Source organism: Rhinatrema bivittatum, chromosome 9, assembly GCF_901001135.1.
Source record: "Rhinatrema bivittatum chromosome 9, aRhiBiv1.1, whole genome shotgun sequence".
Classification (NCBI taxonomy): Eukaryota; Metazoa; Chordata; class Amphibia; order Gymnophiona; family Rhinatrematidae; genus Rhinatrema; species Rhinatrema bivittatum.
In genome coordinates this window covers 199,268,883-199,294,643 of record NC_042623.1, presented here as the reverse complement: position 1 = coordinate 199,294,643, position 25,761 = coordinate 199,268,883, and the positions used below count along the sequence as shown (strand labels likewise).

The following is a 25,761-nucleotide window of genomic DNA, read 5'->3' as shown; positions in this document are numbered from 1 at the left end:
CGGGGCCATGAAAGTGACTGAAACAGGGCCTCTGTAGCAACTGGATCCCTTTGCTTTGCCTCATAGAGCTGCTGGTAATATTCAAGGAACCTGGCCGAGAAGGCCGCCAGGGTTGTCTGATGGACCCCTTTTCGGTCCTTAATGCCAGCTATAGCTTTCTTCTGATCTCGAGGGCGCACCAAATGGGCCAGTAGCTTACTAGCTCGATTCCCATATTTATAAAGTTGATACTGATAATATTTAAGAGATTTGGAGGCCCTCTGATGGAGCAAGCAATTTAGCGTTTCCCTGGCTTGATCAACTTGGCCCTTAGCATCCGGGGTCATATCAACCACATAACGCTGCTATGCGGTTTTGAGGACCTGAGTAAGTCTCAGAATCTTGGCATTTCTTTGACGGTTGGCCCGAGCCATGTACGCGATGATTTCCCCGTGCATTACCGCTTTCCCTGCTTCCCATAAGGTCGCCGAGAAAATTGCAGGTGTAGAGGTAAGTAAAATATACTCCTTCCAACAAGCCTGCAGGTGGGCGCGAAATGCCTCATCAATAAATAGGTCAGGCCGCATGCGCCAAGAAAATGGGGGTCGAGCTCCAGGGTCGCACTAAAGCTGGACAGTAACCAGGGAGTGGTCAGAGAGAGTACAAACTCCAATACTAGACTCTTCCACTCTAGCAAACCATTTATCAGAGACAAGCAAGTGGTGCGGGTTAGAATAAAATGTGAAGTCGAGTTCGCCAGGGTGTAGGACCCGCCACACATCCAATAACTGCAGTTCATTGCACAAGAAATTCACTCCCACCTCTTGATCCTGGGCTACAGCAAGTTTAGGGGATTTGCAGTTTAACACGTGTTAATTGTAACTTTGACTTATTCCTACTATTGTTATCTTTCGTTTACGTGAATTTGTTACTCTAGTTTTTCCCTTTGTTAAACTGTAAACCGATCCGATATGGTAATTTACTATGAAGGTCGGTATAAAAAAACTGTTAAATAAATAAATAAACTGTTTGTTGGCTACCACATTCAGATCCCCTCCCACCACCAAGACATGGTCAGAAAAATCAGCTCAGGCCCACCAAATGGGAAAAAAAGGCTTGGGAATATTGTATTGGGGCCATAAACATTACAAAATACTATCTTCTGTTGACCTAAGACCTCAGCTGCAACCACATAACGCCCCTCTGTATCATGACAAGTTCTAGTAAGGCGGAATGGCAACTGTTTGTGAATAAGGATGGCAACTCCCCGCTTGCGAGCCGAGTAGGAAGAGTATATGCACTGGCCCACCCTCTCTCGTTTAAGTTTGCGATGCTCGTCATCGCACAAATGAGTTTCCTAGAGAAAAACAACTTGGGAATGCATACGATTAAACATGGTTAATAGCTTCTTCTGCTTTATAGAGGAATGGATGCCATCCACATTCAAGTGCTAACTCTAACCTTCGCCATGCCACTCATTAACAGAAGCAGTTACTAGGAGAGCCCGAGAGAGGGCCTCCGTCTCCATACAATCCCATACCTCGTGGCCCCCCAGCCTAGGCCACAAGAGTGCACAGTTACAGGCAAAGAAGATCCTGGTCCCTGTTCCCACTCCCTTTTCCCGTTCCCTCTCCATCCCTCCCCCAGTCACCACAGTCATACCCAAACACACACTACCATCCTCCCCCCCACATTAACCCCAAGAGGCGCAGAGCTAAACCCCCCCCCCCCCCCCCGCAGTCTCTCTCACTGATGGGTCGAGGGAAAACCCCCTCTGTCCCACTCCCCAAACCGGCACACCAACCCCGCAACAAACAGGCAGAGTCCACATGGCCCACTCAGGTAATGGCAAGCCTTAATCCAGCAGCAATAGTTTGCTATGAAGTGCAGGTGTCTTTGGGCAGGTAGATGAGAGATTGAAACTGAAACAAAGTCCCGTGTCACCATCAGCCAGCAGCAAAAAGGGGAACAAAACTAAATTGCCCAGCAGCCCCTGCTGACCACCTTCTCCGCCAAGAGGACAAAAATAGAGCACAGGAATTCCAAGATCACAAACAGCCCCATAAAGAATCAAAAATGGCCTGACCATTCTCTCTCGCCACTCAGTTCCCATCGGCACCAGGGAGGGAGGCCAAAAATCCATCCGCCTCCTCCTTGGTATTGAAGAAAAGGACTTTGTTACCATGGAAGACTTGGAGTTTAGCTGGGTATAGTAATCCAAATTTTATCCCCCTCCTGTGCAGTTCGGAGCAAGCTGGTGTTATAAGCTTTCTCTTCGCAGCTATACTCCATCAGGTCTTTTTGCTTGAAGGCCCTCAGCAACTTAGTTTTGTGGTCCCAATTGAGTATTCTGGCCATCACCAGCCGGGGCCTGTTCGCTCCCTCCCGTAGCACCCCGACCCGGTGGGCCCGTTCACATTTTAAAGCATCTGGGGACAAGTCCAGGCCTACCTGAGTGGGTAGCCATTTTTTCACAAACTCGAGTAGCTCACCATCCTTCATCTTCTCAGGCAGCCCAACTATCTTAATGTTGTTTCATCGCCCCCAATCCTCAATTTTCTTGAGGAGCTCCCGTTGTTGCGCCTGCCGGACAGCCACATGGAGTTCCACCACCATCCGGTCGCCATGATCAGAGAGGATATATTCCGCTTCGTCCAGTCTCTTGGACTGGCCTTCCACCACCGCTTTGATTTCTTCCATTGAAGATTGGATTTTAATCAGCCTCAAATCGAGGGCTGCGGTGACACTGCGAGATCTGCAGCAGGGCATCATCGGAGACCACCTCCAGCACTTTCACGCCAGAGGGGGGGCCACCGCCATCTTGACAGAGCAGGGCCGTCGAGTCACTGTCCTCCGGGTGCTCCTCTGGTGCATCACCCGCGCCCCGTTCGCGCGGCCAGGGGTTCTCAGTCACCAGTAGGAAGACCTGGTAAGTCACAGCAGCTTTTGGCGCACTTATTTTCGGGGTTTTTCACCGGCTTGGGGAGCGGGGCTCTGGAGCTCCGTTTCTGTGCCACGGCACATCTACGTCATCGCCGAAAGTCTCCTGACAGTAACTTTTAAACAGGCGCAAAGGCACACATGTACGCACATTCGTCAGCCCACGCCCAGGGATGTGGTCATTTATAACATACGCATGTATATGTGCGCATGTTATAAAATAGCCTGGATGCACATACATGTGCACTCAATTTTAAATGGACGCGTGCATATGCATGCAAATCCCATATCTACCACGTAAGTGGGGAATCTTTGCAAGGGATGCACACAGACGCCATTCGCCATTTACCCAGTTCACCCAGTTAAGGAATAGGACTTTCAAACCCCCCCCCCCCTTTTCCTCCGCTATTAGCCCTGACCCTTAAAACCTTGGTGACTTGCCTAAATGATTTTGTTTTAAAACTGACATGTCATCCATAGCAGAAGTAAAGTTACGTGACAGGGAACCCCGGTGCACGCCAGTGTTTGTAAGTATTTACAAGCTCATCTCTTGGCCAGGCCCTTACACATCCCAGCCCCTTTTTGTAAACTTTATTTGTGCGTGCAGCGGTAGATATGCACGTACACGGGCGGCTTATAAAATCTGCTGGGCGCGCACTAGCCTGACTTAAGCACGTATCTCCCGGTTTGGGCACTTGCCGGGCTTTTAAAATTCGTCTATAACATTGTAAATGGAGGGGATTTTCAAATTGGTGGAACATCTACAGGTGCTTCGTCGAAAGTAGCCTACATTATCTATTGCATTTATCAGATTCCGGATTAAAAAATTCAGTAAGAGTGCATTTGAGTGCTATCTCTGCTTATCACCAGTCATCCAGCGGGAAACCAATTCTGCAAAATCCATTGGTAGCAAGATTCCTAAAAGGTTTATACAAACTGAAGCATTAGCATTTGAACCATTAGCAGTGGATGACATAAAATTTGTTACCTAGAAAGTCGAATTTTTAATGGCAATAACTGTAGTGAGAAGTGTAAGTGAACTATGGGCCTTGGTCAACTGTTCCCCTTATACTCAAATATTTGAGGACCAAATAGTACTTAGAACACACCCAAGGTATCTACCTAAAGTAGTATCACAATTTCACATTAACCAGACCATAACATTACCAACTTTCTTTCCAAAATCGTACCTGTAGCATGAGGAACAAACTTTGCACAAGTCAGACTGCAAGCAAGCACTCCTATTCTATTTGGAAAGAACCAGCTGGAAATATACTGTTATTTGTATCATATGAGATCAATAGGCAAGGAAGTCCAGTAAAAAAAAGCCCCAAACTTTATCATTGGGGTTAACGCAGTGTTTAACTCACTGTTATGAAAGCATGCATCTAAACCTTACAGAGAGAGTCAAAGCCCATCAAATACGAACTGTGGCTACATTGACAGCATTCGCAAATTATACATCTATCCAAGATGTTTATAAAGCAGTAACATGGTCCACAATGCATATATTTTCTAGACATTACTGTGCAGGTGCAGACAGTAAGTTTGGACAAGCAGTATTAAAATGTTTAAAATAAAACACCAACTTGAAAAATTCACCTACAACCCTCAGCTAAGAAATCCCCACATGTGAGGCTTTGTGTGGCTTGTCTGTGAAGAAAGCAAAGTTGCTTACCTGTAACAGATGTTCTCCATCGACAGCAGGACAAACAGCCACATAATCCAGTCTCCTCCCTAGTAAATTGAGACTAGCTAGGAAATAGACTGAGGTAAATTATGCAGTGGCAAATGCACGAGGGGAACAGAGCATACTTGGGAAAGTTCTGGTAACTTCTGAGCTAGGAGAGCACAGTACCGAACTAGACGCCATTGGATGATGTCACCCAGATGTGTGGCTGTTTATCCTGCTGTCCACAGAGAACATCTGTTACAGGTCAGCAATTTTGCTATCTTCTGCAAGTATAGAGTGCTATATGTGTTCATTCAAGAGTATTTTAGCATAGCAAAATATATTCTTGACTGTGTTTGTTATATTTAACATTTGAAATCTAGAGTCCTACAGATGTGCCATTGTTTTCTGTAGTTCACAGTATTAAACTAGGAAATTATAATCATAAGTACAGGATATAACTGAAAATTGGAGAAATATATGCAAATTAGTCATGGTTTTGGTGCCATGAGTACCTCTGCTTTAAGAAGTGTTGGAGAGGTCATGGCTAACAAGTAACAGTTTCTCAGGTATTCAGTCAAGCTGTGTTATCTGATTATTACAACTATTAATTCTCCTGCCCTGCTTATAGAAAAAAAAGCAACACTTTTTCCTTGGTTCCCATTGCCCTGCCTTAGTGCTGAGAAAGTTCAAGAGATAGTATCCTGGCTGAAGACTCATCCTGTCAGCTCGCTCTCTCGTTCATCTTGTGATTTACAAATCTTGGATGCTGCTATTGTTGAGAAAATTGAAGAAGAAGTGGAGAAATGCAAGGTATGACTGACTATTGGCTCTAGCATAGAATGTGGTGGTGTTTTTTTTTCTTTTTCCCACAGTTTTGCCAGCAGTTTTCTTTTTATAAAATGAATCAGTCATTTGTTTTTTTTGTGACTGCAGTGTATGGAAAGGAATTGGAAGAATTTCAGCAATTCTACAGACAGTTTGCATGCGGCAAACGTATGATGATTGCATCTCTGTGTACTCATAAATTTGCCTGTCACATCAGGGTCATGACTGTACCAGAAAAATAGATGTCTCTCTTATTGAAGTAACTCGTGGCGTAGTTTGCCCCTCGTGTCTGTCGATGTAAAGCAGATGGCCTTGTCACCGTTGTCACTAATGTTCAGACATGCAATATGAGTGGCTGGGAATACATCACTTAGGCTTTAATGAGGTGTCCCATCGGTTTGCTAAGTATCTGGCCCTTTTCATACTATTCCAACCCCACTCTCGGTTAAACTAGGAAGGGGAAGAGTAAGAACAGAAAAGCAGTAGGACTGCGAATCTGCTGATTAAGGGAAAGGCCTGAGGGGTGAGGGCAGAAATGGAAAGCATCAGCGAAGGAGCCTCGCCAGCGGAGACTAAACGCCAAAGGAAGGCAGGATGATGTGACACTTAAAGCAGCAACACCCGAAATACCTACAGTACCTGAATCTAATCTGCTCTGAATATAAATTAAATAAACGAGGCAAAAGCGATCAGGATATTAAACCTATATATGGGGATGTTTGAAATGCTGGGCGTATAACAGCCAGAACTGATGGACCAGAGTCTGTTACAAGTGAGGGAATGATGTGATTGCAGATCCAATGTGAGCCGGGACTGAACAAAAGCAAAATGAATTAAGATCAAGGGAAGTGGAGTGGATGGAAGAATTTCCCTGTAAGTAATTCTCCTCCAGAAAAAGGACCTTGAAGGTGGGGAGAAGGAAACGAAGTGTCAAGCCAAAGCAGTGAATACACGTAAATAAAATGAGACTACATGTAGGGAGTCTGAAAGGGGAGCTGGGAGGATGTGGCGGTGGGTGGAAGAATAACTGCAATGGCCGGGTGGAGGTACATGCAGGGTGCTCATGAGAGAGAGGAAGAGAGGCATCTGGCTCAGAAAGTGAGCGGTAAAGATCAGACGAGTTGGGAAGGAGGTTCAGAGACTGGAATCTAGCTGGGGACACTATCAAAAAGTTAGATTCCCCCCAGGCCAGGCTGCTTCTATAGGCAGAGAAGGTGGCTTGGCTAAAGAATGTTATATTGGGGAGATGACCTAGGTTCTGTTTTTATGTATTTTTGTACTCCAAAAATAAGTTTATGGGGCATATTGAGAGAGCCCACACAGGATACCCCTCTGGGCTTTGTCAGACCATCAATAGGAACCAGTAGAAGGACTTGGAAGCTGGAGAATATTTTGATTACAGCTAGTGGCTGGGCCTGCTGCACTGCAGTGGGAGTAATTCCCATCTCCTCCTTCACCCAGCCTGCAACTGCATCCATGTTCACCCCTCTGTGCCCAGCTCTCGATGTTGGTTTGGCGTGCATCCAAAAGACAAACAGGAGAAGAGAGAGTGCACTCCAAAAAAATCATCCACACATGAAAAGAGATGCACGAAAATGAGTCCAGTCCATGTATCAATAAAATTAAAGAGAACATTTTTGGAATATTTATTTCTTAGATACTTAATGCGGCAACGCCATTGCTAATCCTCTATAGGTGATGGTTATCAAATGGGTCCCCAGACATGGAAGGAAACAGACCGTAACACATTAAGTTTTGACAGTCATCACGCATCCTTTTTGAGAGTGAACATCCCCGCAGGTCAACTACTTAGACTCCGGCGGCTTTGCTCATCGAGATCTGATTTTCTTAATCAAGCTAAGCAGATATTGGCTAGGTTAAGGGAGAGAGGATACCCTCGACGTGTCCTTCAAAAGGTATTTAAACGTGCTCTTTATGCCAACCGGGATTTATTGCTTACACCTCAAGTCCGTTCTTCTGATGGCTGTATTAATTGCATTCTGCCCTATTCCACTCAATCGCGGGATTTAACATCTATTATTAGACGTCATTGGTCTATATTATCCTTGCACAAGTTTTTTGACTGCCCTTTGAGATTTACTTTTCGTCGGGGTAGAGACTTATTAGCTCATTCCCAATTTGTTGAAGCTTCTTCTGATTCTTTACATTTTTTTGGTCACCAGTCATGTGGACATTGTTCCATCTGTACCCATGTTCTACCTATGACAGTTTTGAACACCCTGCTTCCCATGCACTCTACACACTCAATTTTTCTACTACATGTAATTCTAGGGGCGTGATCTACGTGATTATTTGCCCTGGTTCTAAACTATATGTAGGCAAAACCACTCGTTCGGTATGTACACGAATTATTGAACATCGTTCCAGCATCAAAACTGGCCGGGAAACTGCTCCTTTGGTCCCTCATTGGTTAGCTTGCTCACATACCGAAGCAGACTTAAAGTTCTGTGTAATTGATGTTACCTCCTCCTCCTCCTCGGGGGGGTAACTTACCCTCATACACAAATCCTTAACCCTCATACACAAATCCATCTACAACCAAGATATGCAATGGTTCTCTGACCAATTCACTTTCCACAAATCAAATAGACCAACAAGAACAATGCACCAAGCCAAACTCCAAATTCCCTCTCTCAAATACATCAAGTATGTTTCAACGAGAGAACGATCATTTACCATAGCAGGAACCAACATTTGGAACAAAATGCCCACAGACCTGCGCCAGGAGCCCTGCCATAAGAAATTTAAACAAAACTTAAAAACTTGGCTTTTCAGACAAGCCTATACATAATGGTCACCTCCTCTTCAGATCTGCCATCCCACCTTCTCCTCTCCTTCACACCCTTTACCTCAACGATTATTTCATATTGGTAAAAATCAATTGAATATATAATTGTATTCTCATACAATATCTTACCCCATTCCAAATAGATTTCAATCTATTACTCCTCTTACTGCATTCGTTTTGAAAGTACCTATTTATACACCGTTTCTCCTAGGAGATGATCCCCCCCTGATAGGCTAGACTCAATTGTATTATATGTTTGTGCTATTGCGATTGTATTATATGTTTGTGCTATTGCGATTTTCATTGACTTCATTTGATATATGCTTGTTCTATTCTCAATTGATTGTAAAGCTTGTTGCTGAATTATGGTTCATTGTAAACCGAGGTGATGTTAGTAACGTGCCGCGGTATATAAAAAAAATCTATAAATAAATAAATAAATAAAACTTCTCTGAAATGTTAATCCGTAGAGAACAAAAATGGATCCACAGATTGGATTGCCTGTCCCCTTAAGGTTTAAACAATGAAATAGAACGGCTTTATTTTGTTTGATATTTTCTGTGTGAGAGGTGATTCCTTCCTGTCAGGTCGATACTCTAAGGCCGCGGTAGAAAGAGTGCGGCATTGCCAGGCGCACCCTCGTTCCGCGCACGCACAGTTCTCTTCACCTAGCGCGCGATACTCTCTTCTGGATGAATGCACGCCCACCCGGCCGCCTTGAGCACCGAAATCGGGAGGAGGGGAGAAGGGAGAAGGGACTACCGTAGCAGGCCCGAGCCTTGCTACTTTTTCGGGGTTTTTTTTTTTTTTTTTTGCTTCGGGAGGAGGGGACAGGACTGGGGCTGCACCGGAGACCGGACGGGGCCTTGAGTGCCGAAATCGCCCCCATTTTTTACACTTTATTCCCGTTTTAATTTTCTAACACCACACTAACACCAAGTAGAGGGTGGCGGTAAACTAACAGGTTAAGGACGCGGCAAAATAGCGGGTTACAAAGGAGATAATCTGAGCGCGCGTCACAGTATCGGAGGGGAATAGCTAATTCCTTCATTATACAGCTAATTCGTTCATTTACATATCATATACATGCTGCGTGCGGAAAGGGTTATGCGTCTGTTTTAAGAAGCGCTAAGGATGCGTGAAACTGGAGACTGGATCGCCTTACGCATCCGAATTGTGCGCTCCCAGCTCGTTACAGACAGGAAATCCTCAACCGCACGTTACAGTATCGACCTGTGTGATTGGTCTCATTCACCGCGCTGGTGCGTTCTCATTGGTCGGCGTTTTCGCGCCAAAGCCCTAGACCTGCCTGTACCTGTCAGTTCTGTTCGCGCTCCTTGCGACCTAAACTTGGACTCCCACTAAGGTATGTCTCGGCGTAATGTTTACGGTATGCCCTGTGGTTCTACAGTCCTTTTAATTTTGAGATTGTGACCTATTTATTTGTTTATTGTTTTAGTTGTGGAAATATTCATTGTAATTGTCCCTCCCGACGCAGCCTTTTGGCGAAACACGGGGTCTGTGTCGGGGGGCCCGTTTGATAACCATCACCTATAGAGGATGAGTAATGGCGTTGCCGCATTAAGTATCTAAGAAATAAATATTTCAAAAATGTTCTCTTTAAATTTATTGATACATGGACTCATTTCAGGCTTGGAATGCATGCCCTCTGCCGTCTTCCTATAGCCTGCTCTAGCCTTGCACGCCAACCTGTCACCCAGTCTGATGTCATCCCGCGGCCTTGAGCATATGCAGTTTCCACGTCAGCGATGGGCACCATTATTTTCATATAGGCAATGATCAGATTGTGAATTCTTTTGAAATTATCGTGCAAATTGAAATGTTCTACCTAAATCAAAAGCGATGAAATGCAAACCGATCAAATTTATTTTCTTGCCAAGAATCGGTGAAGAAGAGAGCACAGAGAAAAGTATGCAGCTTGGAAATGAGAAGTAATAGAATACTGTAGGACGGTCACATCCAGTGCATCCCTGCATATAAAAAAGGAGGCAAACTCCATGTAGCGCTTTTTTTTTTATTGATGTGCCAGGCAAGACTGGTGCTACTGCACCTCATCCCAGCACATCAGCCTAGCACCAGCAAGACTCACTCATGTGCTGTGCCACTTATGCAGTGGCACAGCTTAGAGGACATGTTTTTTTTTTATAGAGAAACTAGCAGAAGAAGTTAATGATCTTTGACTAGAGAAATGTATATTTAATCACCAGAGGAAGGTGGCTTTGTGCACGGAAAATGGTGACGCTGTGAAACGTGTTTCCAGAGCAAGGTAGGTTTGCTCTGTCAGTGGACAAGATTGCAAGTATAAAGACACCTCTGCTCCTTTCACCAGATGTGTAAGTGGCCTGTACCATTTGCTATGCCACTCCCTTTAGGCATGGCCATAATGGTGCGGTCCAGGGTTTGGATCTGAGAGAGAGGGGGAGAGCAAGCCAGTCTTTCATATCTCTGGAGGAGTTTGGGGAAAGGCAAAAGCCTGCTTTCTGCCCTCTTTCTTCAGAGTCTGGTAGTTAACTAAACTCTCCATCCCCACTCCGAGGGAGGAAACCTCTCAGCCTGGATTTGTCTTTCTGTTTGGGGAAAAAAATACCCTGATCCGAGTTCTGTGTCCGAACAAAGATCTTCACAGAATCAGCAAGAACTAAGCAGCCGTGTGGGAAGGAGTAAAGAGAGAGAGAGCTGCCCATCCGGCGCTCTGATCCACAAGTCCAGAGGAGAGAAGGAGAGAGGTGTGCTGGGAGTCGGGGAGCCTTAAACCACAAGACCAAGAGTGAGGGGATCCCCGGAGGATCAGTAACACCCTTCATAGACCTTAGTACCTGCTCGTAAATTCTAAATGCTTAACATTTGGATTTTGAACTGGATCAGTAAAGTCTTTATTGTGCAACACCATGCATTGGATCAAATATCTCCTTGGTGCTAGACCATTAAAAGCACCTGGGGCCTTGAAGGTAACTGCCCCTCCTCCCACTTCCCCCCGTCTGAGGATGTGTGCCAGAGACTTGGGGAACTGAGCTGGTACTAAGCCCTAATATCAGGTGTGTGTCTCTCTCCACTCACTCCTCCAAGGAATCTGGATGAATTTCCAGAGGACAAAAGGATTCGATGCTCTCCTTTAGAGTAGGTGACAACTTCGAGGCTGCCGTTGTGGAGCCGGGAAGGCAGTTAGACTGGAAAACCAAATCTAGCGTTCACAATATTTCTTTGGGTTTTCCCCTGGTTCACCACTAGGGAGCTGCCAAAGATCACTGAAGAGAGTTGGACATTCACCCCTAATCATCCATATTACTGTTTCACCTGTTCTAAGGTTGATGTTATTTTCTAAATGTTTCCTGTTGGAGGGGAGAAGGCTGAAAGCTGTGAGGAAAGAGGGAAAAATCCATGAGGAAGAAGCTTTCAGGTGCTGGAAGTGTACATTTGTCTTTTCTTTTTTAAGATTTTTCAAGAAAGCTAAACAAAGGGTGGGAATGTGTGAAGTAGAGGTGCAAGCTATGTCACATTTTGTTGTGATAGACCTAAACTTGTTTAAAACAGCGCTTCATCATGACCCAGCTAGTTGACATCAGTGGTAATCTGCTTTCCCATGAGGCTTTATACCTTGAAAGTATATTTTAAAAAAAACAAAAAAACCAAAAAAAAAAATCTTTTTATTGGGGTTTTTGAGGGTGAGCATGCACCATGAACTAACAGTTCCCTTCCCAGCGGCATTCTGTCCTCTTCTGTGTCCAAAACGTTGGCCTGCAGTCCATGAGCAGTTTTCTTCTAGAGCCTTGAAAGGGAATCACAGGATAGCCACGAGCACCGAATCTGGCAGAAGTCCAAAAATACAGTAGAGCACAACTTTGCCAATTAAAGAGATTTTTGCTTCCCGAGATGTGTAGTGCTATGTAATAGTGCTACATACATGTGGGAGAGCATTTCAGTACAACCAGTGCTTGAGTGACCGGTGTTAAACTGCTGCTTAAAGAATTTAGCTGGTATTTTAGACCTGTTACTAAAGTATTGAAACATATCTAAACAGCTCAGCTTTTTGGTATTTTGAGTGAGGAAAAAAAACTTTCTTCCCTTTTTGTTTTTTTCCTAGCAAAGAAAGAGTAATAAGAAAGTGAAAGTGACAGTCAAACCTCATTTACTCTTCAGGGTAAGTGATTTGCAATGCACAGTATTAAAAAAAATATTTTAAGATGCTTAACTTTTACTGTGGCACTTTTATCACCTTTCAAACAGCATTTGTTCTAATAATCTTCAAGGAGAGTTGAAGAGGTTACCACCTAGGGAAAGTTAGTTTGCCCAGCTTATCTCCTTCTTTATTTGCTTTGTTGTGGCAGTATTTGCATTTTGAAAAGCCTTGACCAGCTCACACTCTTGTCTCTCTCTGTAACTCCAGCCTCTGGAGCAGCAGCATGGGATCGTTCCTGACAAGGATGCAGAGTACCATCTGTTTGATCGGGTCATTAACGTGCGAGAGAGCTTCTCTGTTCCGGTTGGACTCCGCGGCACCGTCATAGGAATAAAAGGAGGTCATGCTTTTTCCTTTCTTCGGAGATTTGTCCTCTTATCTGAGCGGCAGTGTGGATGTGAGGAGGGCTGAATAATCAGGGAGCACTGCTGCAGTGTTTCAAGGTTGGGAAGGCGTGAACAGGGCAGGAGAAGACTTGAAATAAAATGTTGCTTTGGCATTTTGATATATTCTGTAACCGTTGACAGGGTGGGGGGTTTTTTTTTTTTTGGGTTTTTTCTAACATATTGCCAGGCCTGTCCTTGATCTGTTTTACTGTAGCTACAGCAAAATATTATGTAGCACGTTAACAAAAACAAATAGCTGCTGAGGGTAGAATGACAAATGAGCCCCTGAGGCAAGCCACCTCCGTGGGAGGACTTTATCTCATAGCAGGCACTGTCAGCCTTTCCTTGGTCTCGGAGACTTTGCTCCCCATCACTCTTCAGTCACATGGACAACCCTGGTGCAAGACTGCTTAGGGAGCATTTATAATCTCTGGACATGATGCACAGCACAGTGCAGCTATTTTCACAACCTTTCCTCTGTTGATATAAATTGGGTACCAGGATTCTTTCTTATTTTTAGCGTCTTGGTGCCAATTCATGTGAAAGTAATTTCTTTCCTTTTTATCCGTAATTACTGTTCTTGGCATCCTAGATTAGTCAAATGCAAAAGCCAAGCTAACGTCTGTAAAATGAGCAAGGGTGGTAGGGTCCAAGATGTCACACAAAACGCGCTTAGGTGTCAGCTTATCGGCGCGCATTGGCCCAAGCGTTAATGCAGGTTGAGCACACCTAACACAGTAAAATGCATTCAGGCCGTGCTAAGGCGATGTTAACGTATTTGCATTGATGGTAATGCACTTTTCTCAGTGATAACACAGACAAGATATGCAAACCAGCTCATTTACATGAAGCACAATTTGTATTAGCTAACACATCCACTCTCATGCCACTGCTAATGCACAAACATAACTACACCTTTACAGGTGTGATTAAGGGTTTGCATGAACATAGATGAACCTTGAATGTGTACTGGAGCCCCCTTTGACCTGTACAAAGGTAAGCACACACATACATAACCACTGCATCACCTTTGCTTCTCTCTGATACAGCACACTGAACCTCATATACACTAAAATTGTGCTTGCTGCATTGTGATAGTAGCCTAGCAGCACAGATAAACTGCTAATTCAGCATAAATGTGTTGGCTACAGATATCCTGATATCTGTAAAACGTCTCAGCTCAGCCAGCAGTGCCTCCCCATGCTGATGGTAACTGCTTCCCTCTGGGTCCTCACATTTATCTAAACTGAGGTGAAAGTGTTTGTGATTGGCACAAGTACTTAAGACTTTTAGGCCTACGTCATACCATTCCATCTTTTGGTTTGTTTTCTGTTTTGTTTTTACAGCTGATCGAGAAGCAGATGTGTTGTATGAGGTACTGTTTGATGAGGAATTCTGTGGAGGCCTAACCATAAGGTTTGTTTCTCTCTTGAATCAGCCTGGTCGGTGGTGAAGTTGTGCTGTGAAATGTTTGAAATATTCACTATATCATCAGCAGCACGGTTAAAAGCTGAAGTTCATGTATTTTTAGCTTCCTATTGCATTATTGCTATATATTTGTTCCAACCTTTTTGTCTCTCTTATTTTTAGATGCTCCCAGTTCCGGGGTTATCGACTTCCAGCAAGTGCCTTAATTAACCTTTCTCATGGTAATCGTTCGGAAACAGGAGGTCAGAAGCTGACAGCCATAGTGAAACCACAGCCTGCCACAAATCAGTCTGTTTCATATGCCCCTGATTCATCTGTTGCAGGCTCCCAGAAAGCACAGCTTGGAGGCCTCAACCACTCTCCACGCTCTCCGTTCATCCCCACTCGTGTAAGAGCCTTCATTTTCCCTTTAGTGTTGGTATTTTCCCAGCCTTTCTGCCACAAAGCCCAGCTGCTTCTAAGACGTGAGCAATAAAAATGTTAGCTGATACAGGCTGAGAATTGATACTTGCCTGTGATTTTGAAATCTTGCACAGTTCTTTATTATTTCTTCTTTTACAAACTTTACAACCTACACTATAAACATTTCTGGGTGATTTGGAAAAGCAAGACCAGCCTTAAAAGAACACAATACATAAATCCCCCCCAAAAAAAAACAATCAGTAGAAAACTCCGAAAAACAGGAATAAAAATACTTTTATAACTCTTATAGTGTTAAGAAAAAGAAAACAGGCTTTTAAAGAAATAGGAGAGGACAAAGTTGCAGAAGAGGAGTGAAGGAGTTTGCAAGCAAGCAAGCAGAATCCAACATGCTTTCAAGTCAATGTGAAACTTAGTTTGCTTGTGTGTCTTTAACTTTCACCAGCCACGGGAGAGCTTCATTATCCAAGGCAGTGAGAGAGTTTTGTGGCCAATGGAGAAAAGAAAATATAATTTCCCTCTGCTTGTTAAATGTAGACTATTTCTAAAATGGATTTAAACAACTAAAAATGTGATCTTATTTAAATTTTCTCTAGGAGTATTTGCTTTTCCAGATTCTTGTATAAGCTAGAGTGAATTGTCCTTTCACAACACTGTATGCTTACTTCTGCTCCTGTTGACTATGAGAGAAGGTTATTAAACTAGCCAATGGAGAGTTTTGAAGAGGATGTTTGTTTTAAGCCTTCTCCTTTTCCTCTACCTAAACTCATAGAGGGTAATTTTCAAAAGCATCTATACATTTTAAACTGGGTTTTATAATATGTAAATGCACTTTACCTGTGTAAGTGGGCTTTAGAAAATTGCTCCAATATATGCCATTGGATTGTCCATAGGATATTCACGCGTAAGTGCACTTTATGCAAGAAAATGGCTGTGATAGTATTGCTACATTTGCATGGGTGACTCCTTTTAAATTGGCCCTTTTAGCTGGCATGTCTGAGGTGCACCCATGGAGAAATCTCCCTCACTAGAGCCAGTAGTAACCCAGGCTTTGGATGCTTAGGTTTCCTGGACACGTGAGCCCCAGAGCTCTGAGATCACACACAGATATGTACTTCACAATAGCTTGAGAGAAGAAGTCAACTTGTTTTTTTTTTGTTCTGTTTGGGGGATTTTGCTACACTTTTCAGCAGCTGAATGGAAGACAGCTTTACAACCTCAGAGCAGACAATCAGGGTAATACCAGCTCACCACAGAAGGGATTAGTGTCTGCTGGAAATCAGAAGCACAAGGTAAGTGTTCGTAATGATCAGGAAAGAATTAGGTTTGGTGGAAAGGCTGCGTTGTTACTTTAAGCTTGTTATGTTAAGTTTCATTGCTATAATTTTAAAAAAACAAAACAGCTTGTCCTGAGGGGGGCCAGCATTAGTCATGGGATATGGCTTTGGCTAATGTGAGTCTTTTGTCAGACTACAATGGTCATATCCCAGCATCCTGCTGCAAAACCAGGTGACAGGCGGCACTTATTGGGTCAAAGGCAGATTGAGGTTGCCGAATGTGCTGGGTGGATAGTGCTATTTTTCGTATCTACCAAGTTTCTTTAATTGTTTTATTAGCTTGGTAAATGTTGGCCGAGTTATATATGCTACACACAACCCGCATTTGAAAGCCAGTTCATTAAATCCTCCAGTGTATTGTCACTGAAGATGCAATGTTGAGTTTCTGCGCAGCCCAGGCATATAAGAGGAAGTGACTTCCATGCTGTTTTATATTCCCAGCTCCTCTGGGGCTTGTCCAATATAAAGTCTCATCTTTACAAAAGTGTTGCAGCCGCCTTCATTTTCCCTGGGCGAATTTAATTCGTTTCAGACTCCCATCTGTCTGAGGACGCCAGCACCCTGTGTGAGCCTGGAGTTAACTGCCTTTTATGGATCCCTGGGCGGGCTCACAACGTCCAGAGTTCTTCTGTTTTTATGTGGAATTACTTTGGGATGTCCTGCAAGCTTCTGTCATGTGCCATTTCCATCCTTGTTTTAGGTTCATAATAAACAGCACGATGAATTTTGCAGCGTTTGGCAATCCCTGCAGAGCTCTGGAAAACCTCAGCATTTTCAACCGAATGTGCAGGACAAGGTTAGTACAGCTCTTACTGTGAATGCAGACAGAGAGGGATCAGAGGTCCTTGGGACCTTTCCATCCCCTTCCTAGGTCATGCCGCATGCACGTTAGTGGTGCTAAAACCATTCTCTTCTTGCTGGGAGGAGCGTGTGCTCCAACCAGGAAGAGATCTTGGTTGTGTTATCTTCACACTGCCAAATGTAATCATGGTGATCGGTTTAAATAAGGAGGCTGGAGGAGGTATGGGGAATTGTAGGGAAAAAAAAGGGTAAATTTTAGGGTCTTGTTTTATTTTTTTCTTCTGTTGGTACAAAATAGGAGAAGACAATGATTAAATCCAAGTCCAAGCTGTAATAATAAGCTTTTGAAGGTAGAACCCATGCTGAAGGAGACTTAAGAAACCCATGGCACTGATGCTCCGATCTTTTGGGGACGGGAATGTAAGGGCTAAAATCTACTCTAACAGGAGAGGAAGTGGAAATTTAAAATTCTGCTGTTTCTAGGGGGCAGTGCAGTTTTGACCTTTTTTTTTTTTTTTGGATATTTAAATTTAAAAAGCCCGACCAGAAGAGGAAAGGTTTTGGAAAGGAAACATGGATCTCAGGGTCTGACTTTTGCGTATCTCTAATGACTTAATTGTCTAGGATGTAACGCTAGCTCAAGAAACGAAGCCGGGCGTTGGTTTCCCATTCCAAAAGCCGGGCTTCAATGACCGCCGCAGCCCGAGGAGCCAGCAGCAGAGGCAGGAAGCTGTTAGAAGATGTAAGTAAGAGAACCCTTCCTCCTTACCACTGCTGCTTCTTTTTCTTCAAAGTGGAGAATCTTTTCCCTGTCAAAACTGCTTTTGAATAAAGGTTGATACCAGCATAAGGCGTTGATAAATGAAAGCATGAAATGTAGATATCTTTTTACAATGTGCTGGATTGTGAGCCTAATAGTTTTTCCCCCTCTCCACCATCCTTAACCCGTTCTCAGCGCATGCATGTTTACTCTTTTCATAACACCTAATTGATAAACTCCAGCTGCGATGCAGATGATTGAAGATGGAATATTGTACAATGCCTTCGAGTGAAACAAAGCAGTTCTTTACTAGTTATCTCACTTATTTCTAGTCAAGGAAGATTCAAAGTTTCCCAGAAATGAAAATCACCCACAGAAGACATCTAATAAACCGGTAACTTCAGTTCTCTGCTTAAGATGTTACAACAGCAGTATGTTTGGTTTTTAACTGTTTAATGGCTTTTTCTAAATGTGAGAATCCTGGATTCAGGATCCTACTTGTCATGATGATGAAAAGGAATCTACTTATTTGACAGCTAACATAAGGCGGAGGCTACAAGTCTTACTTATCTTAAAGTTGGCTGTTTACCATTTTATATCATTATCATTATTGCTACATTTTTAAAATGCCTCACACTAACTCTCAAAAAGTGTTTTACAACATCGAAGATATCTACAAAAGTACATAAGTTTAAACAATAAAAGAAAAGAAAAAAAAGAAACCACCCACTAAAATACCTCACTAATGTGGATAAGTGCAAGGTGATGCATATAGGGAAAAATAACCCATGCTATAGTTACACAATGTTAGGTTCCATATTAGGTGCTACAACCCAAGAAAGAGATATAGGCGTCATAGTGGATAACACATTGAAATCGTCGGTTCAGTGTGCTGCGGGAATCAAAAAAGCAAACAGAATGTTGGGAATTATTAGAAAGGGAATGGTGAATAAAATGGAAAATGTCATAATGCTCTGTATTGCTCCATGGTGAAGACCGCACCTTGAATACTGTGTACAATTCTGGTCACCGCATCTCAAAAAAGATATAGTTGCAATGGAGAAGGTACAGAGAAGGGCAACCAAAATGATAAGGGGAATGGAACAGCTCCCCTATGAGGAAAGACTAAAGAGGTTAGGACTTTTCAGCTTGGAGAAGAGACAGCTGAGGGGGGATATGATAGAGGTGTTTAAAATCATGAGAGGTCTAGAACAGGTAAATGTGAATGTTATTTACTCTTTCAGATAATAGAGGGACTAGTTTTTCACTCAATGCACAATTAAGCTCTGGAATTTGTTGCCAGAGGATGTGGTTAGTGCAGTTAGTGTAGCTGGGTTTAAAAAATGGTTGGATAAATTCTTGGAGAGGTCCATTAAATGCTATTAATCAAGTTGACTTAGAGACTAACCACTACTATTAGTGGTATCAGTAGCATGGGATCTTCTTGGAGTTTGGGTACTTGCCAGGTTCTTATGGCCTGGATTGGCCACTGTTGGAAACAGGATGCTGGGCTTGATGGACCCTTGGTCTGACCCAGTTTGGCATGTTCTTAAGCAACTCTGTTTTGGAGGGTAATTTTCAAAGCAATTCATGCACATAAAACCCAGTTGTTTTGCACATAAACTATGGTAGTAAAATAGCCTGGGGGTCTATGCAAACTTTATCACTACGGTATGCACACAGTTTGAAAATTATCCTCCTTCATTTTAATTCACATATGTTTAATCATGGGAAGGGCAATAATGGGACTGTGCAGGGAACTTGCAGGCCCATGGGTATTTCAATGGGGAACTGCACTTACAGGCCAATACAGTACGGAGTGCTCGGCCGATCGCACTGTTTAACACCCGTTTGGACGCGTGTTTCGACGTGCTCCTATTTCCCCTTATACTGTAAGGAGTTATAGCGCCTCAAAAATGTGCAGCCAACCCCCTGAAAACGAATAGCACTCATCACGTGCAAATGCATGTTGATGAGTCTTTTAGTCAGTCACCTGGGATACTGAAAATAACACCTGTCCTTGGGCAGGCGTTAAGTTTGAAACAACAGGGAAAAGTGTACAGAAAAGTAGAAAAAACTGCTTTTCTGTACACCCTCCGACTTAATATCATAGCGATATTAAGTCGGAGGAACCTAAAATTTAAAATAAAAACAAAATCTAACCTGCCGGTGAGCAGGTTAGAAAAACGGGCGCTGAGTTTTGCTGGTGCACGTTTTCCTAACCCGTGGCTGTCAGCAGGTTTGAAAACAGACGCTGGTAAAATAGAGCATCATTTGTCGGACCCGCTGACAGCCGCCTCTACCGCTAATAAGGAGGCGCTAGGGACGCGCTATTGTCCCTAGCGCCTCCTTATTAGCGCGACACATAATTTGAATACAGAATTGCGCACCCAGGAGAACTGCCTGGGCGCACGTCGGGAGAGCTCTCCTGCGCCTTTTTCTGAATCGGCCTAATGGAGTTTCCCTTTGAAAATGAAGGCCTGGTGTACACACTGTGTGCACTTATATTTTTGTTGCTAACCGTAGACTATGCTTGGCGCTTTAGTGTTCTAATATTTTGCAGATTGAAGCAGAGCCTATTAAATGTAACATCAGACTTCTGAAGAGAAATGAAAGCCTAAATCCCCCAGGAAGACAGCAGGAAGCAGCTGATGTTCCGATCACAGCTGTAAAGGTAAGAATGGTTTGTGGGGTTTTTTTTTAGTCAAGTCAGTTTATCCGATGTGTGTAGATGTGAAAAACTATAGTATTCATACTCTTTTGAAATAAATCCATATATATCTCAGCCTTATATAGTCCTTCAGGATTTGATCTCTACTACTCTACTACTGTACCGTATTATAATGTGGCAGTAATGTAATATAGTTGCTTTCTTTCCTTCTCTTTTAAAGTTAACTCTATTCCTCACTAAACTCTGCTTCTCTTCTTCGACATCCCTTTCCTTTTGAATTTCCCTTGTTAGATGTAACTATTATTTTCCTCCTACTGATGTTAATTGTTACCCCTGTTATTATGTAAACCGATGTGATATCCATTTGAACGTCGGTATATAAAAGTTTTAAATAAATAAAATAAATAAATTTCCTTTCCAGCATATACTGCGTGTGGTAAATGTGTATCTGAAAATATATCTGTGGTATTTTTTGAAATTTGGAAATGGCAGTGCCTCCTAAAGACCCATCCAAAAATGTAATTAAAAAATCTTCCCTCGTTCCCAGAAGACTTTTTGTATTTCCATTCTCTCGTTTTCATTTTTATAGAATTTTTCTGTGCCTGGCCAGTCTCCCTGCTGCTAGACGCCTTCCTTTTTAACTTCCCCGTGCCTCTGCACCCCTCTCTTTATTTCCTGCTCTTTGGCTAATAGGAATTTGCATTCTGTCGTGCAGAAGACGAGATGTGGCTACAAACCTAGTGGACATATTTTTAATTGGATCCTCAGAAATTATTTGTAAAGTCGTTTTTCCTAGTACTATGGCTAGTTCTGCAAAACAAAAAATGAAAAAACATGCCCGTTACTTAGTGAAGACGACGTATATTGGTAGTCTTTAACTGAAATTGAGCGTGTTGTGATACAACTTTAATAAGAGGGTTCAGGCAGTTCCCACTGTCATGTAACAGATGTAATACTTATACGTTAAGATAGCAAAGAAGGTCAAACTAACAATGAACAGAAGAAGCTTATGAAGGGAAGGCAAGGCGTGGGAGGATTGAACGTGGTCATTTAGTAGTCAGTGTTGTGCAGGCGAAACTGGATTTTATCCTAAATGATGTGCATAAGACATCAAGACCACATAGCTCCTCTCTGATCTTCGGTTCTGGGAGTCCAATAAAACAGACTAAACCCTTAATTTAATCAAAACAAAAGTGGAATTATTGTTTGAAAGTCTCTGTTGAAGCTGAACTGGAACAGACCTGCAAAACAAATGCCAGGTCACCAGTTCAGGAAAAACTCAAACGAAATAAAACTGATTTGGTGCGCTCACTGGCTCCAGAAGCAGAATGAGCAGGACGCCCTTATCTGGGAGGGTTTGCGGTTTGGATTCGATAGCACAAATCAAATGAACATTTCAAACGTATTATTACATTGTTAGAATGTATTTTTTTGTTTCATAGCACTTATGACTGTCACTAGTTAGAACTTGCTCTTGCCTACTTTGCAACTGTTCGTTGTTTATAAAATGCTTTATATTTTAAAAATTCGCATGTGCACCGGATCTGAACTGGTTGGCTCTTGTACGCTGAATATGGTAACTGAACGCTATTGGCCTGAGCCAGAACCAAACCCAGAACGTCATTCACAGCTGAGCGTGAGCTGAACCAAAAACGGTTGGACACCTGGGCTTCCGTTAGTGACCCTCATGTGACTGGAGCAAGAACGGCATCGTTGGTCTATGACATTACTTAGCAATTTGGGCCAAAAAGAGAAATCCTCATCATCCTGTCATCAGGCTGTAACAGAAAAGTACAAGTCCATATGACTTAGAGGCCCAGCTTTTCTACCTGTCTGTATTTCATGGTGTTTTATATTACAGCTGGTGTGACCGAGAACTGGGCACCGTCAAAGGTTGACTCTGTTTTTCCTTTTGCTTAGGCTGGGAGTGAATTTGAAAACCTTATAGCTGCTTTGAAAATTTCCAAAGAGCATGAAGGGCAGTCTCCTGGCTCCAAGGGCGAGAGTGCCAGCAAGGAGGAGCATCTGTCCCCACAGTCTTTTGCTTTGGTTTGTATAGGTTTAATCAGAAATTTGGTATCAAGTAAGGCAGCGGCAGCAAAGGAAAGGCTTGTGTTATCTGTAAGAAAATGGATTCTCTATACCAGCACAGCACAGCATTCTTTTTTCTGTACAATTTCCATGCTAAGTGCGGCTTTCAGTGTATCCAAGTGGTCCCACAGAAGCTATTGCCTACAATTATCGTTTTACATTTCTGAGGGGACACTGTTTACCTTTTATTAGCGTTGTTAACAAACAGAACGACTGCTCTTGTCATTTGGCTAAAGCTAGTCTAAAATTGTGACAAAGCTTTGTTTTGCTGTTTTCTGGATGAGTGAGACTATTTTTTTTTTGTTTGTTTTTCTTTAAAAAAAAACAAACAAAAAAACAAGTTTTCAGATTGCCCAAGTTCTTTCCAAGAGTACCTAATTTTGAAACCCATTTTTGATGTTCGTGTTAAATTCACTGGAGAATCGGACATCAGTGACAGCACTGCTTGAGATGTGGTAGAATTCTCACACCATATTTTAAGTGACTTCTTTAAGTTTGAAAATAGACGGAAGATTGTTTTGAAACCTATAAAATGTTTGTTTTTTTTCTATTATTCAAAGCTTCCCTCATTCATATATTTACGTCTAGCTGTTTAGTATCTTTATTTTTGTATTTTGTTTAGAAAGGAACACAGATGCTGAAGGAAATATTGAAAATTGATAGCTCAGACCCTATGGAATGTCAGACTGGCATGAAGCCAGCAGCGATTGAAGCTGGGAAGCGCGAGTCCCATGGACCCTCCGCACATCGCAGACAGACGAAGAAATTAGGTACCGTGTAGACAGTCAACAATTAATCACCTAACTTTAGTTGGCAAAGAGAGAGAGAAATCATCCGTCTGGACCTATAGAGAGTGTCTCTCCTGTCTCCTACGGACTTGCACTGCTACTGTCTGAGTTTTTGTGACCTGGCAGTTTCCTCCTGCTCCTTTGGGATTCCAGGATCAGTTGGAACCAGCTTCTTTTGGGTTACAGCAACCTGAGTACCTCAAATCCTCTTCCCAACTCAAGCCAGCCTCACAGCGACAGTGGTTAGCCAGGGGCCACATACCGCAGCTCCCTCTGAAACTCAGCCCACATAGATCCCAAGTCTGGCCTCTAGATGTCGCCATTGAGTGATGGCTGAGATTCCCTCCCTCAGGTGCCGTGAACACAGTATCTTCAGCCCCGGCTGGCCTAGGGAGCAGAAACCTGACCCAGGAATTCAGCTAAGGTCTCCAGCACAACAATACACAGTAGTACCACTGAGCTACTAGGGCCACCCTCACTCTGTCCTGAACAGTTTGGAACCTCCCAGACAGGATTCAAAACCAGAAATTTGTTACACTTGTCAATCTCTCTGTTGGCTGCATGTTTAAAGGTCGACCCAGACCTCCCATGAAAGTGTCATTGTTTTGCAAAGTGCTATCCTTGGAGCACAATCAGGTGAGGTGTGGAGGTTTAGGGAAGATGAGGTAAACCCAGCTATATCATTTTTATAATCCCGAACCCCCACTTATCCACTTCTCTGAACCTAAGGAAAGCAGAATGCTACTGTGCTGCTTTTTAGAGATCTACACAGGCTGCACAGTTACACATGCAATGTGGGAATACAGCATGAGCATTTCCAAGCAGCCTAGACTGGGCAGAGGCACACAAGATGCTGTCTCATAAAAAGACTTCTTATTGTAAAATAAGTCAAAGTACAAAAACCCCCCCCAAAAAATAGAAAATAAAAATTGCTGATTTGTGAATGATAGGATCCGGGTCAGTATAAAGCTAAGAGAGAAATCTGAGTAGTATCATTGCTTTAAGGCCACACACATCAGTGTGTTAGTCTCTTTTTAGGAAACGTTGGCTGAAATCAAAGGTTACAATGTCAGTTCTACCAAGTTTCCTGTTTCTGAATATTCTAAATAAAAAGAGCTCTGATCTGTTACTGGTGTAACGTAAGAGGAGACAGTAAGCATGTTTTCCTTTCCTTTGATAGCTGCTCACATGAACAAACCTCCCAGTGCAGGAACTCATGGTGTCCAAGACCTGGAAACTTTGGGCCAGCCTCTCCTGGCTCAGCAGCCTGTCTTGGGGACGCCAGTGTCTGAGCTTTCTCGGATATGTTCCCTTGTTGGAATGCCACAGCCTGAATTCTCGTTCCTTCGAACACCACAGGTAAAAATGTTATGTTAAGTCACGTTGAGGCCCAACAACCAGCATTAAAAGTTGGACTTGATGGACCCGTTGAAAATCTTTCAGCCTAACCCAACTGTATAACTAAAATACTGTATAAATCATAAGATCTAAACTAAAAATTTATAAAATAGGAAGAACTACATGGGTCATATTGGACCAGGTGTTCTAAAGGCTTTTTCCCATTGTTTTTGTAGGAGAAATGCTTTGAGCCTGGCCCACTGTGTGTTAAAATGTGATATTGCTTATTTTGAGAGACGTTTGTTGGTTTATGCTCTCCTACAGCTTGGTAGACTCTAGTAGTACTCAGATTTTATTTATTTATTCAATGTTATATAGTTCTCCCCTTTCAGAGTGCTCAAGGCAGAGCACAGTAAAATAAATAATATCTAAGACAGCAATAATAGAACACTTGGTGTACACACTCCTTATTTCTGGCTGGGAGGAGGGATGATTTCCCTCTTTTTGTACAGAAATAAAACTTCACAAAAACTAAGGTTGTTGGACCAACTTAATACATTTTTGACTAGCCTTTGGAAGCTATACTCCACTGGTTCAAAACCGAATCCTAATGAAAGGACCATAGGTCCCAAGAGGTAGTGAAGAAACGTATTAAAATAGTCATCTTTTGGTGGCAATTCCTGTCCCAACCAGAAGATTACACATGTGCTCTCACCAACCAGGAAGGCTGGAAAAAAATCTCTTTGGAGATCTGTTCTTGCCATTGCCCCTTCAGTCCACAGAGGTCCTCCCTTCTCCCTGAGGTCAAATGCGTCACCTCTGCAGTGTGCCTGGGCCTCCTCAGATTGGAGACTCTAACTCAGTCTTCTGCACTGTAGCAGGTAATTCTACTGCCTGAGTCATGGAGCCAGCCCCCAGCCTTTCTGGTTTTGATCAAGGTTATGCTTTTAAAGATAGTAAGTGGAGGGGGGAATCATCTGTCTCGTCGCAGTCTTTGCAAACCCTGTAGGTACTTTTAACTCATGCAAGCGGATGCAATATCGGTTTTGCGTTAAACGGGGCATTCGTGATTGAGCGCCTACTCTCTTAACGCACACCGATCCATCTCTCCCGGGCACCCAAATTAATATTTAAACGGGCTGCTGCGGTAAAAAGGAGAGGTGCTAGGGAAAACTGTGCGTCCCTAGGGCCTCCTTGGCATTGGATGCCCAGGAGAGGTGGCTGCCAGGCGGTTAGGAAAACGGAGGCTCACTTTTACAAGGAAAATGGACACTCATTAATTGAGCATCCGATTTCCTAATCTGACCGCGCTCTG

General features: G+C 43.1%; 1 protein-coding gene across 2 annotated transcripts in view; it reads left to right on the top strand.

Annotated features, from left to right (window-relative positions):
* The window catches only part of XRN1 (5'-3' exoribonuclease 1), a 205,025-nt gene that overhangs the window by 149,516 nt on the left and 29,748 nt on the right, over positions 1–25,761 (top strand). For both annotated transcript variants that reach the window (XM_029615082.1, XM_029615083.1), the window contains 13 exons: positions 5,269–5,404; positions 12,331–12,387; positions 12,634–12,766; positions 14,159–14,228; positions 14,403–14,628; positions 15,851–15,952; positions 16,698–16,793; positions 17,423–17,540; positions 17,891–17,952; positions 20,122–20,232; positions 22,150–22,278; positions 22,943–23,090; positions 24,289–24,467. In XM_029615082.1, coding sequence (XP_029470942.1) covers positions 5,269–5,404; positions 12,331–12,387; positions 12,634–12,766; positions 14,159–14,228; positions 14,403–14,628; positions 15,851–15,952; positions 16,698–16,793; positions 17,423–17,540; positions 17,891–17,952; positions 20,122–20,232; positions 22,150–22,278; positions 22,943–23,090; positions 24,289–24,467 — 1,567 coding nt within the window. The remainder of the gene's footprint in view (positions 1–5,268; positions 5,405–12,330; positions 12,388–12,633; positions 12,767–14,158; positions 14,229–14,402; positions 14,629–15,850; positions 15,953–16,697; positions 16,794–17,422; positions 17,541–17,890; positions 17,953–20,121; positions 20,233–22,149; positions 22,279–22,942; positions 23,091–24,288; positions 24,468–25,761) is intronic.